Here is an 18,628-nt window from a genome sequence, read left to right as displayed (position 1 = left end):
GGCTGTCTCGCAGCGCCATCCATCTTTAAGCGTACTGCGGAAGAACCATCCTATTTCAAATTACCCTTGGTAATACAGTTTCTAAAGGGGTTAACCAATGTTTATCCCCCAAGACCATTCCAAGTTCCCCTATGGGATTTAAACTTAGTACTAACTTTCCTGATGGGTACACCTTTCAAACCTCTCCATTCTTGTTGGTTTAGATTCCTTACCCTTAAAACTGTTTTATTAATAGCACTTACATCTGCTAGAAGGGTGAGCGAATTACAAGCTCTTTCTTGTAAACCCCCTCACACAATATTTCACAAAGACAAAGTTGTCCTGCAAGTGAAGCCTAATTTCCTCCCAAAGGTGGTTTCTGAATTCCATATCACTCAGAAGATTACCCTACCATCTTTCTATCCTCCTCCTCACCCGGGGAAAGAGGAAGAGAGGTTACACAGGCTAGACCCTAGGAGGGCTTTCAGATTTTACATCAGTAGACTAGCCAGGATAAGACAGGCAGACCAGCTGTTTGTAGGTTACGCAGGTCACAAGCTGGGGTTACCAATAACTAAGCAGACCATTTCCAGATGGATCATTCTAGCCATTCTGGAATGTTATAAACTGGCAGGGAAAGAGCCCCCTCAAAACCTTAGGGCTCATTCGACCAGAGGTATTGCCGCTTCATCGGCCCTCAAAAGAGGAGTGCCGGTAAAAGACACATGTGCGGCCGCTACATGGTCGTCTGTCCATACCTTTACACGTTTTTACAATTTGGATTCCTCCTCCAGTCAAGAGACTAGGTTTGGAAGGGCTGTACTGCATTCTATTCATCAATAGAAGACAGCGTGAAGTCAGTACTCCCTCCTCCAATAATAGAATACTGCTATGGGAGCCTATCTAAGATGAGGAATACGTCGGAGGACACAATCCCTTCGAAGAACAAGTTACTTCTTACCTTGTAACGTTCTTTCGACGGGATGTTCCTCCGACGTATTTATCATCGACCCTCCCATCCATCCCCGCAGTTCTACTTCCCTTGTTGTTGCAGCTTACGCTCCTTCAGGGTGATTAGTTTAGTCCAGAAAGTATTATTGTGGGCTACAAAACGGAACTGAGCAACGGATGCTGCGCGCGGCCTTTATAGGCAGGATGACGTCGACACGGCGGCTGTCGAGGGACATCGACTCGGAGGACGTCGACGCGCAGCGCCCTCTAGAGAGAAAACATTTTCCGAGGCCAGCAGAGCTGGAAGGAGATATCTAAAATGAGGAATACATCGGAGGAACATCCCGTCGAAAGAACGTTACAAGGTAAGAAGTAACTTGTTCTTCTCAAGGGATTAACTAATGTTTATCCTCCGACCATACCAAGTTCACTTATGGGACTTAAATTTAGTCTTATATTTCCTAATGGGTACTCCATTCGAACCACTCCACTCTTGTTCGCTGAGATTTCTCACTCTTAAAACTGTCCTATTGGTAGCACTAACATCTGCTAGGAGGGTGAGCGAATTACAAGCTCTCTTGTAAACCCCCCCCCCCATACAATTTTCCATAAGGACAAAGTTGTCCTACAGGTGAAGCCTAATTTCCTCCCAAAGGTGATTTCTGAATTTCATATCACTCAGAAAATTACCTTACCTTCGTTCTACCCTCCTCCCCATCCGGGGAAAGAGGAATAAAGGCTACATGGGTTGGACCCAAGGCGAGCTGAGCTCTGAGCTTTTACATCAGCAGACTGGCACTGGTACCGGTCCGAGACATATGTGCAGCTGCCTCATGGTCGTCCGCACATGCATTCACAAAATTTTACAACCTGGATTCCTCCACTAGTCAAGAGACCAGATTTGGCAAAGCCGTATTACATTCAGTTCATTCCTAAAAGGAATACATGACATTATTACTCCCACCTCCAATTACATGCCACTGCTATGGGCGTCTATCAAAGATAAGGAATACGTCGGAGGACACAATCCCTTCAAAGAACAAGTTACTTCTTACCTTGTAACGTTCTTTCGATGGGATGCTCCTCCGACATATTCCTTATCGCCCCTCCTATCCATCCCCGCAGTAATACTTCCCTTGTGGTTGCAGCTTACACTCCTTCAAGGTCAATAACCAATTCAGGCATGCTACAAAACGGAACTGAGCAACGGACGCCGCGCGTGGCTATTTATGGGCATGGTGACGGCGCCGATACGGTGGCTGTCGAGGGACATCGACTCGGCAGACGTCGACGCGCAGCGCCCTCTACAGAGAAAAAGTTTCCGAGGCCAGCAAGCTGGAGACAAATTATCAAAGATAAGGAATACGTCGGAGGAACATCCCATCGAAAGAACGTTACAAGGTAAGAAGTAACTTGTTCTTCTCTACCCCTGGATGCTTCTATCAATTAAAGGTCATGCCCTTTGGACTAAAGAATGCACCCTCCACATTCCAAAGGATGGTGAACCATGTTCTGAATGGGTTAGAGGACTTCTGCATGGCATACTTGGATGACATTGCAGTTTTCAGCCCCACTTGGGAAGAACATCTTCATCACCTTGGACATGTGTTAGGCCCATCTGACCATAAAGGCAAACAAATGTCTAATTGGTCAGAGTAATGTGGTCTACCTTGGACATGAGGTAGGATGAGGTGAGATTAGGCCCTTGCCTAGCTAAGTACGAGCTGTACAGGACTGGACTGTCCATACTACTCAGACCCAAGTGAGAGACTTCCTAGGTCTCACAGAGTACCACCATAACTTTTATATAGAACTATGGGAGCATAGCTTCTCCCCTGAATGTCCTCTCTTCTTCCAAATTTCCAAAGAAAGTTAGATGTAATGAAGAGTGTGCCAAGACATTCGAAAGGCTGAAAAATCCCTCTGTAAAGCTCGACTACTAAGTGCTCCTGATTACACCCAAACCTTTATTGCGCAAACAGATGCATCTAACACAGGAATAGGGGCAGTCTTGAGTCAGCTGGATGAGCAAGGCAGGGAATACCCTATTTGCTTCATTAGTAGGAAACTGAAGGACCGAGAAACCAGGTGGGAAACCATAGTGCAAGAATGTTTTGCCATTGTGTGGTCTCTGAAGAAGTTTAGGCCATACTTGTGTGGTTCTAGTGTCGTTATTCAGACAGACCACCAACCCTTGAGATGATGAATGCAAATGAAGGGGAAGAATCCTAAATTGCTCAGATGGTCTATCAGCCTCCAAGGGTTTGATTTGACCATTGAGCATAGATCAGAAACCAGTCATCGGAATGCTGATGGTCTCTTCAGGATGTATGTACGAATATAACAAGAGATGCTTCCAGGAGTGGATTAAATCCTCCTGTCCCTTAGTCTGGGGAGAGGGGGGGAGAGGTAGAGGGGACGTGTGTCGGGAGAATTTTCAGTTTCTGAGCCAATTCCATTTATCCGTAGACCCCCAGAACTTTTTCTGGACTCTGGACTTTTTAAACTCATGAATGAGTGGGACCTTTTGCCACTCGCTCATTCTTTTTCTCTGACTGGTATTTTTGTTTCTTACTGTTTTTTGGAGTTTGGTATCCATAGGGGAATACAAACATCTCCTTTTTGCTTGGTGACACCCTGGACTTCTCTTTGTTTAAATACATTTTCTTGTGGGAAATACAGTTCCCAGGAATAGCAAAATAACTTTTTTGATCTTGCATACTTTTTTTTTTTTTGTGTGAGTCCAGCACACACCACCCTATGTGGGGTTCTGGGGGGTTACATCGTAACTCCTTCTCCTAACCTTTTGTTCCAATTGACTAACTTAAATGGCTGTTGGCAGTGGTTTCTTTTTGCTACCTTTTGTGCAGGTTACTGCCAGACTAATTTCTCGGCTGCAGTACAGCACCTATGGGTGACCATTTTCTCAAAATGGCCCTGTTCATCTTTTCACCATTTTTCGTTTGCCAGCTCCTTCTGGGCTTTTCTTCTATCCTTTAGAATAGATTTGAGTTCTCTTGGAGTTTTTTGCCTTTGGGGGGCTTCAGCCTTGAAGCCCGCCCAGGCTCCAGTGTGTCTGGGAAGGCAAGAAGTGAGGGAGGAGCCTGATTCTTCTGTCCTTTGTCTGTAGGTGTGTCTGACCGAAACAACCTCTAACTGGGCAGCTGGCTGTCCTGGAGGACAGCCTACACTCGGGTGAGTGACATCATGGGAGTGAATGGATGGGTTTGAGGATATAATGCAAGGATTTATGGACTACAGGCAGAGTCGACCACTAGCAGAAGGAATCTGAAGGAGAAGATGAGCAGAGATACCAGCAACACCTTCCAGGACCGCAGAAGGGCAGAGAAGCCCCGCAGCTGTGCTGATCCATTTTTCAAATCGACAGGGAAAACCTGCCAAGGACTCCCTCCCTCCCTTAGGCTGGTCGGACAAACTAGCCTCAAGACCTTCTTCATTTTGGGCCATTCCCTGGCGTCCTGTGACTTTCCTGGGTCGCAGAACACCACCAATACCCAGGGTACCTGGGCCATTATTGAGTGCATAGTCTTCTGAAGATCTAATCCAGCTGAAACTTTGCAGGCATCCGTGTGGACCTCCAAAGGCAGGAATTATTCAGCAAAATTCTCATCACCAGAGTTCAGGACCGAGTAATCGGACAAAATCCGACCAGCAATATTCGTTTCTTCTTGGTGCTGAGAAAAAGGCGCCAAAACCACAGAGCTGCTGAAGTGGGCTGGATCCATTGCTGCAGATCCCTTTTCCCTAGTGCTTCTGCAGAAGCCCACCAAAGTCCCCCCCCAAACACCTCCCCTCCTTTCATCACCATGACCATGGCACAGGAATCTGGGTCTGCCACTTTTCACCTGGAAGAAATCCAGCTATGCTTTCTTCTTCTTTACGGTACTGTGGGGCTTGGGCTGCATATACTGTGTGCCATTTTCTGTGCTTCCTAGTTTTGGAAGTGCTGTTTTCTTCAAGTCAGAGTTGACCTCAACTCCTCTGTGCAGGCTTTCCAGCCTGTGTGTGAACAGTAAGGCTCCCCTTGAGCCGCTGTTTTCTTCAAGAACTACCGACTGCATTGCGTCTATTTGGCTATAAGGGAAGAACACCAACACTTGCGTCTCCCGAGCTCCTTCTCGCAATAGCAAATAATGAGACTCCGACTAGCAGAAGAGATACACACATACCATATAAGGTTATAAAAAATGGCTCATTGTAGGCAGTGTATTCAATAATAAACAAATAGAACACTAATGCATACAAACATGTATATGCAGATAGATTAGAATATAAATGTCATCACAGTGATCCATGAAGCAGAGGAAAACATCTTGCCCACCAAACACTGCTTAGTCCCTCAGCAGGTAGGCAAAGAGATTGCTATGGTCATCGGGGTCTGAAGCGGAGCGTCCTCCCTATCAGCGAGACTGCAACATCCAGGGTTCAACCTCCAACAAACACCTTTCCGTGATGCCCTCTCCATTATGGGGCACCCCCCCTTTCCAAATTGTGTTCTGCCCTTGGCCGAAAGGCAGATCACAAGTCGAAGAGACAAACGGTGGAAAAATCCAGTGGAAAGTGGAAAAACCCAGCGCTTCTCTACTTGCATGCATTCCCAGACCCCTTATCGTGCAGCTGCAGCACGCTCCAACTCCCCTTCTGTATTCGTCCTTCACTGGACAATACGATAACTATACACTGTAGTGAGTCCGCTTGCAAAATATTTGTGACCTTGCTCTGTTTTCCCTGCTACTTCATTCTGTGAGGCCTGTGGAAGCGCAAACTTTACTACAGCAATGGTAGATGAGTATTCAAAATGGCTGGCATCGACGCCATGTTATTCTGGCTCGCATTTTACACCCTAGCATTACACTGCTTAAGTAACTTTTCCTCTGAATTAGTATTTGTGTTTATTTATGAAGATCTTCATAAGAACTGGAACAGTCCATTTCACTTTGGCTGTACTGGTTCCCAAAATATCCATCTTCTGATCCCACTGGCTTTGGCAATGCTGGGTCATCCATAGGTTTTAATTGTGAACACATTTTCTGCCTATACCCCTCTGGGAGAGTGTACTGGTTATTAACCGTTGCTAGACTGTGTGTTGTATAACCTTTTTTTCCCCTCCATACTCAATGTTGCAAAGATGATTGTTTTACTGACCTTAATTGAGGTCACTCTGTGTGCTGCATATGGAAAGTATAACCAAAAATTACTTGCCTGAATGTTCCATGTATAACTTAATTCAATTTCTAATTGAATGTCAGTAATTGCAGATTTTTTTATTGATTGTGCCTTTTGTGTATATATAAATACATATTTTAATATAAATCTTAGACAAGGTAGCATACCTCCAAATTCAGCAATACCTAGAACAAAACCACCTCCTGGGTGTCCGCCAGTCTGGCTTCAGACCCCAACACGGGACTGAATAGAGACAATGGTAAAGCCAATCTACTTCTACTCCTCGACCTATTAGCAGCGTTTGATTTAGTAGACCACAAAATCCCCTGCAAACACTTGGTCTCCGCCGCCCACTTCTCGCAAGAAGCGATAGGCTGGATACAATCATTCCTAAACAGGACCATGCGCATCTTCGCCACCTCTGCATCTGCAGACCCCATCCCCATTACCTGGGGGGTGCCCTAGGGTCCCTGTGTCTCCCCCACCTTGTACAACATATTCACAAAGCCCCTTTTCGATTGTCTCGACTGTCTTGGTATCACTTACACTAACTATGCTGATGAAACCCAGAGCCTCATACCGTTGACAGGAGATGACAAGGATTTGGCCTTGATGAATAGAGTGTACCTCATCATCCAGGCATGGATGGCCTCTCATGGTCTATGCCTTAATGATGACAAGACTGAATTAATCCTCGGTACCACATCTAATATCAACAAACTTGGCCACAACTACACAAGCTTTATCATAGACCGTAACAACATCAATGTAGCCAAAGAAGTCAAAACTGTAGGCTTTTACCTAGATGTCGCCCTCCTTCAAGAGACAGGTCAACTCTATTTATTTTTAAATCTCTTTATTGGCATTTATAATATGTACAACAGCAGTGTGGTAAAAAAGGTGCCCACTGCGACATAGTAAAATTGTTGATTTTGCCGATTATTCCATAAATACAACAAACAATTCCAACTGAAACTTGTTAACTATAACATTGAACGTCTCCAAGTAGTTCTCTAAAGTCTTGTTATGGGATTAGACACAGAGGGGGAAAGAGAGCGCAGGAGCAGAAAGGAGAGGAGGGCCTTCGAGGGAGAGGGGGGGTAGCCCGGGTACTCGAAGGCAGTAGTATATACGAAAAGTCTTGCAATATATAGGTTGGTATACAAGTAGGTGGATTGTTCAAGGGGGTTTGTTGTCATTGGAAGGATGGAACAGTTCGCGTGTGAGGGCCCTCCAAGCTTCAAGAGCCCGGCTTGCGTCATCAGGGGAATTGGCAATGCCCTCCTCCCAGGCCGAGGTCTCCGCCCCCACCCAACGCTCCATTTCGTTACGCCATACATGGAAACGTGGTCCATCAGGTCGCTTCCAGGCCATGGCTATAGTTCTCTTGGTGAGGATGCAAGCCAAGTCCATTAGCTTCACAGTGTGTTTTATTTTAGCAAGTCTGGGATAGCTTCCCAGAAGGCATTCTCCGGGAGTCCATTCATACCTGGTCATACCAGCTCTCCTACAAGTCTGTTCAACCGTGGCCCAGAGTTGGCGGACCTTGGTGCACCTCCAAAACAAGTGCAAAAGATCTGCCTCGTCCCACTTGCACCAGGGGCATTTATGTTGGGATTGATCGTAGATCTGTGCCAGTCTGTGCGGCGTTGGGTACGAACGATACAGTACATTGAGCTGGAATAGTCTGAATCTGGAGTTTCTGGAAACCTCCTTGGGGAACGCCAACACCCTCTCCCATTCACTGTCCGACATTTCTTGGCCTAGGTCCTTTTCCCATTTAAGTCTTAGATCGGAGCTGCGGGGGTTAGGTTTGTCAATGAGGTGACAGCATAATTGGGTCACTGATCTCTCCCCTTCTCCCAAGTTGTATAAAAGCATCACAAAGGGGTTGGTTTCGGGCTCCTCAGGCCAAGTGCCCCAGTTGGTTCATGCTCGTTTCCGGATCCTTAGATACCAAAGGAAGTGGCCGACAGGAATGCCGTCTTGCATTTGTAAGGAGGAGAAGTCCCGGAAAGAGCCCTCATCGTACCAGGTGTACACTCACAACCGTTCCCAATTTCTAATGGATGCCAGATCAACACTGTTGGGGCACAAGTCTGAGATGAGCGGAATGTCTGGTGTAGATGCGTGCTGCAGATGGAGGAGCGACTTTGTTCTCTGCCATATTTGCCTTCCAAGGGTAGCCAGATAGGGAGCTTTGGCTATGAGGAACTGAGGAGCCCAAATAAGTTCTTTCAGCTGGATCGGGGCGAGCGTGTTGAAGCAAATTTGTTTCTAGAGTGACATCGTCGCCCAGCCATTTGGTGATGAAGCTGAGCTGGGCTGCCAAATAGTACCTTTCAAGATCGGGGAGCTGGATGCCGCCTTGGTGGTACGGGAGAGTTAACATGGAGAATGCAATTTGTGTCTGCCCTTCCCCCATAAAAAATCTTTAAGCAGCTTCTCCAGTAGCCGGAAAAAGGGGGCCTTGATGTAGTAGAACACATTTTGAAACCCATAGAGAAACCTGGGAAGCACAATCATCTTGACAACGGAGGCCCTCCCCATCATAGACCGGGGGAGTCTTGACCAGAATCCTGTGACAGGTCAACTCTATGGCCTACTCTACGGCCTATACATGTAAACTAATTAGAGCTGCAAAGCCCTTCCTCTCCACCAACAGTTGCACCACCCTGGCAAGAGCCCTCATTTTGTCAAAACTAGATTATTGCAAAGCCTTCTATCTAGGGACCAACAAATATATCACCAACAAAATCCAGATCCTACAAAATAACGCTCTCGGAGCAGCATTGAGTATCCCCAAAAAAGACCATATTTCTGACATAAGGAGATCAAATAATTGGCTTACCACTTTGGACAAAATCTCACTAAAAGTAGCCTCACTCGCACACAAGTGCCTCAACGCTGCCCCACGCTACTTCATAGATGGATTCAAGAGACGGTCCCCCACCCGCCCCACAAGAACTGTCAATTCCAACCACCTTACAGTACCCAGATTCAAACTATCCAAAACCGGAGGAAGTAGCTTCCTGGTGGAAGCCGCCCAGATCTGGAATTCCCTTCCTCCCGCCCTTAGGGCAGACCAAACTTACCCACACTTCAGGCACAATCTCATTAACCGGATCAAGGGAAACGACCACTTACTCTTAGCTACTGCTTTTCACCTGTATTTTCATGTACACCTATCCCACCTCACCACATCGTGCCCTCCTTCTTTGGCCTTGCCCTTATTAATCTAGCTACCTAAACTATCTTATTCCATTTCTTCTGTCTGTTTAAATATGTTTAAATATGTATACAACTGTACAGCAATGTAACTGAAGCTGAAAATCCTCTTGCTTTCTGCACCCTGATACCCCTAGGTCTGGAGCGCATTGTAAATAATAAAACAAACTGACGCAAACTATTTTCTTGGGTCTATGTATGTACTGATTTCTTTGTACTGCTCTACAGCTCACCTAACTCTCTCCTAATATAAGCTTGGCTGCTCAGCCACTCTACCAACTTGTGTAGCACAGGCCTATATGAGTCCCTAATACCAAGTGAGAAATCTTATGAAGTCCCACACCAGTTGGACTTTAGAAAAACGTACGGAACACCGAGGGCAACCAGATTTATTACTGCATTGCCTTCAAATTGTGCGGAACTTGTTGGCGCCTCTTGCTCTTAATGCTGTGAGGTTTGCTCATACTTCACCCTTGCTTTGTTGTCTTCCGTTAAAACAGCTGATATGAATTTAAGATTCTTTGTATTGTGCATTGAGCTGCTCAGCATTCCGGCCCTCCTTTTCTCAGTCCGAAACTCTTAAGCTATACACCTTCCAGAGTTTTGCGTTCCTGTTCCCAAACTGTTTGTTGTTCCTAGGTTCTTTAAGACCTGCATTGGTGGGTGCTTCTCCTCAATTATGGCCCCAAAATTGTGTAACGCTCTCCCTTCTCACCACCTTCATTTTCAGAAGGCTTTCAAGACGTTTATTTATGTTTAGACTTCAATGGCTGGGGGTATTTGCTCTCAGCGCCCCGGTGCCTTCGGGCTGTGGTTGAGCGCTTGCATACAATACATAATTTAATGCATTTGTACTATTCTATCTCACTGTAATTATTGGCGTGCCTGTGTGTTTTATAGCCTCAGATTATTCCCGCACCCCTCCCGAGTCTGCGCCTTACTGCTTTGCTACTTTACCTTGACTCTGTTTGTCTAGGCATCAGTGTCTTTCCTGTTCATCATAAATCCATCCTAGCACACTGCATTGAGGCCGAATTGAGCAACCTGTCTAATTAGAGAAAAGGGATGCCTTGTCTTATTGTTACAGTTGATGATGCCTGAGATTTCAAAATTACTTGATGCATGTGTTAGGGAGGGTTATTGTCCTTAATCTGAGTAGGTTATCCCGGCAGTTACGAAATATAAGTCACAAAAAATCTACTGGACGGGTGTCTACAAATTCTGTATATTTCATGGTGTCTGCCACGTATTCCCTAATTTGATTGACCTTAATGCCCCTAAAGACTGAGGTTGAAGGTGTAAACCCCACACAGTTGACAAATGTCATCCCCTCAACGGGATCAGAAATCATTCATATATTGTAACATAATCTTCTATGTGCTATGTATTTTGTACATTTTCCTTTTAATCCTTGTCCTGATTTCTTTAGTTTTTTGGCATTTAGTTCACGTGTCTTTGGATTCTGATCACGTTAATTAGTATGCTAAAGTGAATTTATTTCATAGAAAGATCTTTTATTTTTTTGTATTTACTGTTGCTACTCATTCAACTCGTCAACTATGTTGCAAAATAAGAACATTTCTTTGTACACAGTTTTTCTAATTTGATTTTCATGTATATACATTTACTGCCTAATGTACCACAGATCCTGCTGGGATACAGGAGTGCACCTTTGCTCTAGTTAGATACTACTATTCACTGCCTACAATACGCTTGTACTTAATAATGTAAAGGTTGCTTAGAAAATAGATTTTATTGTTGTAGTCTCTGCTGCAAGATAGGGACAGGTCCACATTTGTGCCTTTAGTATTTTGTAACATGTTTATCGAATGAGCTATTTCGCAAAAAAGGAAAACAAAAATGCAAATTTCTTTTAGATGTATTATCTCCTTACGCATCTTTGTGGTTCTGTTTTTAGGCCAGATGTACCAGCAGTATCCGCAACAGGCTGGTTATCCACCACAACAACCGCAGGCCCAGCCTCAGCAACAGTATGGTATGCAATATGCTGGTAAGAGTAGATCACGTTGAAGTAGATGTGTGCTTCCCATGATATTGAGTTTTTAAGTTGTGATTCTGCCATATCTTGTGGTCAATTCATATTACTGTAAGTGATATTTCCAGAGCTAACTACAGGATGGTGGGATTCTTCAGAGTTTTCAGACTTATAACTAATATCAAGCAGCTGCACCATTGACGGAAGTAAGGAATATATTCCTTCTACATAACTTTTACCAGAATCTGAATTTTCTAAAATAGGGATAACCCAGGTTCTGAGATGATGTCTAAAATACTTTTTGTTTGTTTGTCTGTGCATGTTGGGAAGGTTCTCCTTGAGGCTTTCTGTTCCTTGTCCTCTGGCACTTATTCGATCTGTCTTTAGGCTGAGTACTAAAGGCAGCACTTGCGGATTACTGCACAAAAGGCTGCATTTTGCAGATACAGCCTTTTGGTAATCAGCCCCCTCCCGATCCCTATTGGGGGGGTGGGGCTGGGGGTGGGGGGAGGTCCACCGAACCACCAACCGCTACTTGTAATCTATGAAAAGGCTAAGAGAAAAACAATGCACTCACAGGTAAGTAACCTTGTGAAAAAGAAGATACTGCATCTATTGCGGTAATTTAATTGGTTTTAAGGATGGGTTCTTTTGTATCAACAGCGAGCCACCTAGAAAGAAAAATGCAGTTACAGATATGAAAAGGTCTTTCCATCTAACTTCAAGTGGAGACGGAGCTTGCGAATACTGAAGGAATGAGAAATCTATTTTTGTTAGAATCTATTTTTGATGCCTGCTCTCCTGAGCTGATACGGTCAGTCCAAGAAAACTGGACACCCCTTGAGTGTAAGGAGATGTAGGATAATTGTTTGGCCGAAGACCAATCGCCTCATTTAAAGTGTTAAGAATACGTGCTCATTAGTTATTACGTAGCTATTGGCCCAGCTAGAGTGCGGCCATTTTAAGATGACTAGAATCGCCATTTTGTTTTCTCTGTTCTCTTTAACTTTGCCTCATGTAAAACTTCTTTGCTGTAGATATTATTTCGCTTCAATGGTCCAAGGCTACGAAAACCTGTTGAAACATTACACTGGAGAGCCAGACAGAAATGCCTGATTCCCTCCCTCATATATCCTTGAAGACAGGGGGCAAGGCATTTAATCAGTACATAAATGCCAGCGAGTCTCTTGAAAGAATAGCAATGTACGAAACTAGCATTTAAAGAGTTTAATTATGTTCTTCTTTACGGCCCCCCCCTTTCTGAGCCCAGTGAGTCCCCGGAGAGCGGGCCGACCTCCAGAGCGAGAATCGAATCTTAGGGATTGGGAGGCCTGGTATGCACCAGTCTCCTACGCACACCTTGCCTATGAGAAACAGAAACGCTGTGTTCTCGCAAACAAAGAATGATGCCTGTAAAACTGGAGATTGCAACCTGTTATTAAATATGGTGGTCTAAGGTGTCATATTTGTTACACTGGTCAATCATCGCCTCTAATTCAAAGGGAAATGAATTGGGGGCGGTATCAAATGTGTCATACTGTGTCATTGCTGATTGTAAGGTGCTCCTTTTGTATATATGTAACTGATGTACGTCGTTTGCTTGCTTGCGTCCCCTGAGGTCTGTTTAGACACACGTCACAGGGCGCGAGACCACTTGGCCAATTGGGACTATTTTGTATTGCAATAAACCCTAGATTTTGGGAAAGGAACCTCGTGTTTGGCGTATCTATTCGTGTGTGCTGACTTTGCCTTGTTTCCACATTTGAGGGTCCCTCAGGGGCCCCTTCAATACAGCACTTGACTAACTCTAAGGAAATTGATCAAATTTTCGTTTGCTGCGGTGAAAGTGTACTCCTTGCTCTGCCTCGATCTCCGGCTGTATTTCAAGCCGGAGATCCAGGGAGGTGTTGTTGGAAAGGGGAGATTCTCCCTTTTCCAGCAACACCTTTTGTGAAAGCATTGCTGGGCGCGGATCGGGTGCAGAGCGCTCGATCTGTGCCCAGCAATGCCCACTAAGACCACCAGGGATTTGTTTTCAAAGCGGGGGGAGGAGGGTGATGCTTACAGTAAGCAGGCCCCCCCCACCCACCTGGCCCCAAAAGCATGGGGGCACATATATGGATAACCGTGGGGGCATATGGCTGATAATCTGCCCTCAGGGAAGGGGGCACATTGAAAAAACAAAACAAAGGGAGATTTGGGTGGGGGACCACTAGCCAGCAGGATTTAATTTTTTTATGCAAGGGGGGGTGACCCTCACCCCCTTACCCCAAGGGGAAAGGGGGACACCCCTTGTAGCCCTCCCTGGGGGCAGATTTCTGCCCCCAGGCAGGAGTACATGAGGTGGCCCCCATCCATTTGGGGGGGCACCAGGAAAGTGTGCGCAGGCCCCCCAAAGGGTGGGGCCTGCAGGTTAGGGCCCCCCTGGGGCACATGGGTGCCCCCCTGGGGCACATGGGTGCCCATCTGCCCTAGGGAATGGGCCCCAACATGTTGTTGATGGTTTTGGGGGGAGTGCCCCCCCACTAGACCACCAGGTAATTGTTTTTATGGAAAGGGGCTGTAAATCTCCCCCCCCCACCCAAAATGGACAGGGGGGGGTCATGTCATGCAGCCCTCCGTGGGGGCAGATATCTGCACCTAGGAAGGGGCATCTGACCCCAGGGAGAGCTGCATAATATGCCCCCCCTCTTATCTGCCCCCAGGGAAGCCTGCATGAGGTGCCCCCCCATCTATTTGGGGTGGGGGCAAGGGCCACCACAAAATGTCACAGGTCCCCCGATGGTTGAAATTGAAAATGGTGGACAGCATTTTGGGGGGGGGGGGGGCTGTGGGTCACCCTAAACCACCGGGGTTTTGTAATGGGAAGTGGTGGTGGCCCTCTTCATTTGTAGGAGCCCCAAAGAAGCCTGCATGGCGTGCCCCCATCCATTTGGGATAGGGGGGAAACGGCCACAGCAAAATGTCAGACAGGCCCCCCAATGGATTTTGGGCACCCTGGGGGCAGATTGGCACGCTAATGTGCCCATCTGCGCCAAGGGGAGTTGGGTAAACAAAGAAAAAAATTGAAAATGGTAGACAGCATTTTACAGGGGGGGGGGCTGTGAGGCACCCCAAAGCGCCAGGGAATTTTGTAATGGGAAGGGATGGTGGCTCTCTTCCCCCCCCCCCCACCCCCGACACCCTCCAAAATGGATTGGGGGGCATGTCATGCAGCCCCCCCCCTACCGGGAGAGCCGTCCTCAAGCACAGCGGCAGCTCCAGGGAGCCCTGGCGGGGGCCACTTACCTCCCCCAAGGGAAATTCTGTTTCTGATGTTTGTTAATCGGTTTAGAATCACATACCGTGCATAGTCCGACATCCAGTGGTCACTGCAGAGCATTCCATCTTGTTTTTTCGAAAGTCGAAAAGGGGACATTGACATAGGCGTGTCTGTAATACTATCCCTATAGTGACGTGCAGTGTACCCAAAATCCCTCGCGTGTCGAGATCCCTCAAATTGTTTTTTTTTTCCGCCCAGAATACTGGTCGCCTTATGCGAAGCTTGTAAGAGACATTGCCATTTACCATTTATTCGACCCTTGGTCGATTTGTCAGTTATTGTTTAATTCAACTGCCTCTTTCGACGACCATTCAACTTCTCTGCCGAGTCAAGATCTTCGAAGGCGGTGGTTTCGACGGAGGCGATCCTATCGGCGCTGCCGAACACGTGGCCCGGCCTCGCCGGCCTACACAATAAGGAGAGTGGGGGTTGTTGTGGACATTTCTGTTTGTTCTAGAATGCCTTTCCCTTTCTGCCCCCTTTCCTTCCGGGTCGTTATCACTGATTACATCCTCAGCTATGGAGAAGACTCCTTTTAGATTTTGCCCTCGTAATAGCAAATTTCCGTGGAAGGACAAGCATAAGCGGTGTAACCGTTGCTTACCCCTCGACCACAACGAGGCCGGCTGTGCGGCCTGTAAACTCCTTAGTCCAAAAACTTTGAAGGAACGCAGGGTCAAAAGATGGGCAGCCTACGGCATGTCGAAGGCTGATTCCTCACCCGCGGCGGCGGCCGCCGAGTGTGACGAGAGGGATAGTGATGAATCTACCTCCGTAACAGAGGTTGTTTACCTCTCATTTGAATCATGTATGGACAGGCTAAATAGGTTTGTGTTCACTTCTGAACACATTACACCCAAAAGGCCAAGGGAGGCGCTCCCTGAAGACCCTAGGACCAAATTCCCAAGACTTTTTGACCCACTTGAGGAAGATATTGATACTTATGACCTCACTGAAGAGGATCCACATTTTCAGGAAGAGGAAGAATTCCTAAATACTGAGGATCTACAAGACCCTGTAGGGGACTTTGAGGAAGACCCAGATATATGTGAACCACAGCCCAGGCATTCACCAGGGGCATCAACAGACCCTGATGTTATAGACCTGCCCTCTCCTCAGACCACACCGGTCAGCGACCCTTCGCCTGTGGATGAGCAACCCACTTTCAATGCAATGCTACGCAAGGCGGCAGCACATTTTCAAATTGACACCGGGGGAAACTACCCCAGAAGTAGATTTTGTTGAGAAAATAATTAAGGAAAAGCCGCCTGCTAGCCAAGCCATACCCCTTCTTGCCTCAGACCAGAGACGCCTTGTTCCCTCTTTATCTGCACCTGCATTGGTTAGAGGGGTCAATCCAAGAATCGAGAAGCTTTTTAGCCCCTCACCTCTGATCCCCTATATAGTAGGGGTCATTCCCTACCTGATTCCCTGGTAGTAACCACCACGAGGAAAAGGGCGGGGGTTCCGCTATCTACTAGCGAAGCACCCCCGGACAAAGAGGGGAAGAAGCTTTATGCCGTAGGGAAGAGGATTACATCCTCGGCAGCTTTCGCCACGCGTATTGCCAACAATACAACTTTTTTGAAGGCTGCGCCGATGCCCAATGGGGACTGGTGCGCGAAGGCCTACAAGAAGCCCCTGAGCCCTTGCAAACCCGCTTATTAGCCACTGTGACAGAAGGTATGCAGGTAAACCCAAAGCATCAAGAACACCTTAGATTCTGCAGAGATGGCTGGCCGTTCACTAGTCCAGGGTGTACTTCTTAAGCGACATGCTTGGCTCAGAAACTCGGGTTTCAAGCCAGAAACACAGGCGTCCCTCATCAACAAACCCCTTGAAGACTCCAACTTGTTTGGCAAGGCGGTTGATGACTCACTGGAAACAGCTAAGAAGGAACACAAAGCTCTAAAAACCCTGGACCAAATCCCAAGACCTCCTAATAAGCGAGGTGCTTTTTTCGTGGCCAACGACAAAATCAACAACAATACACCTCAGCTGGCAATTGGTCCTCCCCTCAGGGAACCAGTGGACAGTTTGCTCAAAGAGTACAACGTCGTGGCAAGAGAAGAGGTCGGGGCTCCACTCCCAGAGCTCCCCGGCTACCAACACCAAATGACCCGAAAGTTTGGGTCCCCTGCCATGCATCTCCGGTCAGGGCCGATTAACATAATTCCTGCAAGCATGGGAGGTAATTATCACAGACCGCTGGATACTGTCAGCCCACGGTGACTGCATCGAATTCAGTCGATCCCCAACATTCAGACCCCCAAGGGTAAGACGCCTATCACCGGAACACCTCTCCATCCTTCTTCAGCAAGTCGAACTGTTGCTGGAAAAAAAAGCAATAGAGGTTGTGCCTCTATCACAGGTAAAGGATGGTATTTATTCAGTGTACTTCCTTGTACCCAAAGAGTATTTAACCATGCGCCCTGTACTAGATTTGCACCCAGCGAACAAATTAGTAAAACCTCAGACATTTCATATGGTGACTTTGCAGCAGGTAATCCCCCTGCTCACACAGGGGGATTACATGGCAACACTGGACATAAAGATGCATACTTTCATATTTCAATGTTGCCAGCGCACAGGAAATATCTCAGGTTCATGATAGAAGGCAAACACTATTAGTTTAAAGTGCTACCCTTCGGCATAGCCTCAGCACCAAGGGTATTCACGAAGGTAGCGGCACTGGCAGCGGCACACCTGCGCATGTTGTCCATTCCGGTCTACCCTTACTTCGACGTCTGGCTCATAACGGAGGATTCTTACTAAACATGCTTCTCAAATACCCAAAAGACTGTAGACATTTTGTTCCACCGGGGCTTCTCCATCAACGAGAAGAGGTCCAGTCTAGACCCCAGCCAAGTCAAGCAATTACTAGGGGCTCTAATTCGAACAAAGGACGGCCTCGTCTTCCCCTCCAACGAGAGGGTCCAAAACAGGCTGTTTCAGATCCCTCAATATGTAGCCGGTCGAGAGGTGACGGTACGCAAGGCCATGCAATTGCTAGGAATGATAGCGTCATGTATTTATTTGGTACCTCATGCGCGCCTGCGCATGCGCCTAATGCAAGAGTGGCTCAACAGCCAGTGTTGTCAGGCCAGCGGACAATGGGATGATCTAGTGGTGGTCTCGCAGGCCTTGGTTCTCTCACTGCGATGGTGGTCGAAGGAAAACCTTGTGTTGGGGAAACCTTTCACCACTCCCGCAGTGGAAGCCACTCTAACCACAGACGCATCCCTCACAGGATGGGGGGGGGGCTCACCTATCCCATCAGACTGCACACAGAGTTTGGACTCTTGAGTGTGGTTGTCATGATCTCTGCTTCCAAAAGGTCAGGGTTTTCCGAACTCCCTTGGAAGCAGATCCATAACCCAGGTTCCGAGTGCCAACCAGTCCCAATTGGGACCTTTTGGACCCAGTCCTGGCGCCAGTGGCACCAGGCTCATAAATATGCCCAGTCCCAGCGCTGGAAGCGCCGGGCTCATAATGCTTGGGTGGACTTACCTGCAGCAGACCATGCTGCTTACTTGCCTGCCAGTTGAGCCTCTGATCCTCTTCTGTTTGGAACTACTTTTCCTGTTGGGTGGGGCAGGAGCCACTCCCTAGATTCAGAACACTGGAACTCTTCTGGAAAGCAGGAACTCTTTTCTTACCTAGGCGTGGCTGTGGAAGGAGACACCTAAGCACTACAGGAGGCTATTTAAACCACACCCGATGGATGAATCTTGCTTTGCGTTATTCTGCATCCTCTGCAGCAGAACGCTCATCGTGTCTTCTGCATCTGATCCTGGGCCTAAGGAAAAAGGCTTACCATTCTGAATCCAGTCTTCAGCAACACCTATAAAGACAAGAAAGAACAGGTTAGCATTACGGTCTTCAGTGACAGCTCTTCACTTACCTGGTCCATCGGCTGTCACCAACGCCTCGCGCTGCATTCCGGCATCTGAAAGACAAAGGCT

The 18,628-nt window shown here is 47.1% G+C and overlaps 1 protein-coding gene across 2 annotated transcripts in view; it reads left to right on the top strand.

Moving 5' to 3' along the window:
- Positions 1-18,628, top strand: part of TFG (trafficking from ER to golgi regulator) — a 281,045-nt gene that overhangs the window by 228,545 nt on the left and 33,872 nt on the right. For both annotated transcript variants that reach the window (XM_069637270.1, XM_069637269.1), the window contains exon 7: positions 11,264-11,356. In XM_069637270.1, coding sequence (XP_069493371.1) covers positions 11,264-11,356 — 93 coding nt within the window. The remainder of the gene's footprint in view (positions 1-11,263; positions 11,357-18,628) is intronic.

Source organism: Ambystoma mexicanum, chromosome 7p (genome assembly GCF_040938575.1).
Source record: "Ambystoma mexicanum isolate Mex_15411 chromosome 7p, UKY_AmexF1_1, whole genome shotgun sequence".
NCBI lineage: Eukaryota > Metazoa > Chordata > Amphibia > Caudata > Ambystomatidae > Ambystoma > Ambystoma mexicanum.
Note: the sequence above shows the minus strand (reverse complement) of the source record. Positions and strands in the feature narration are given on the sequence as shown.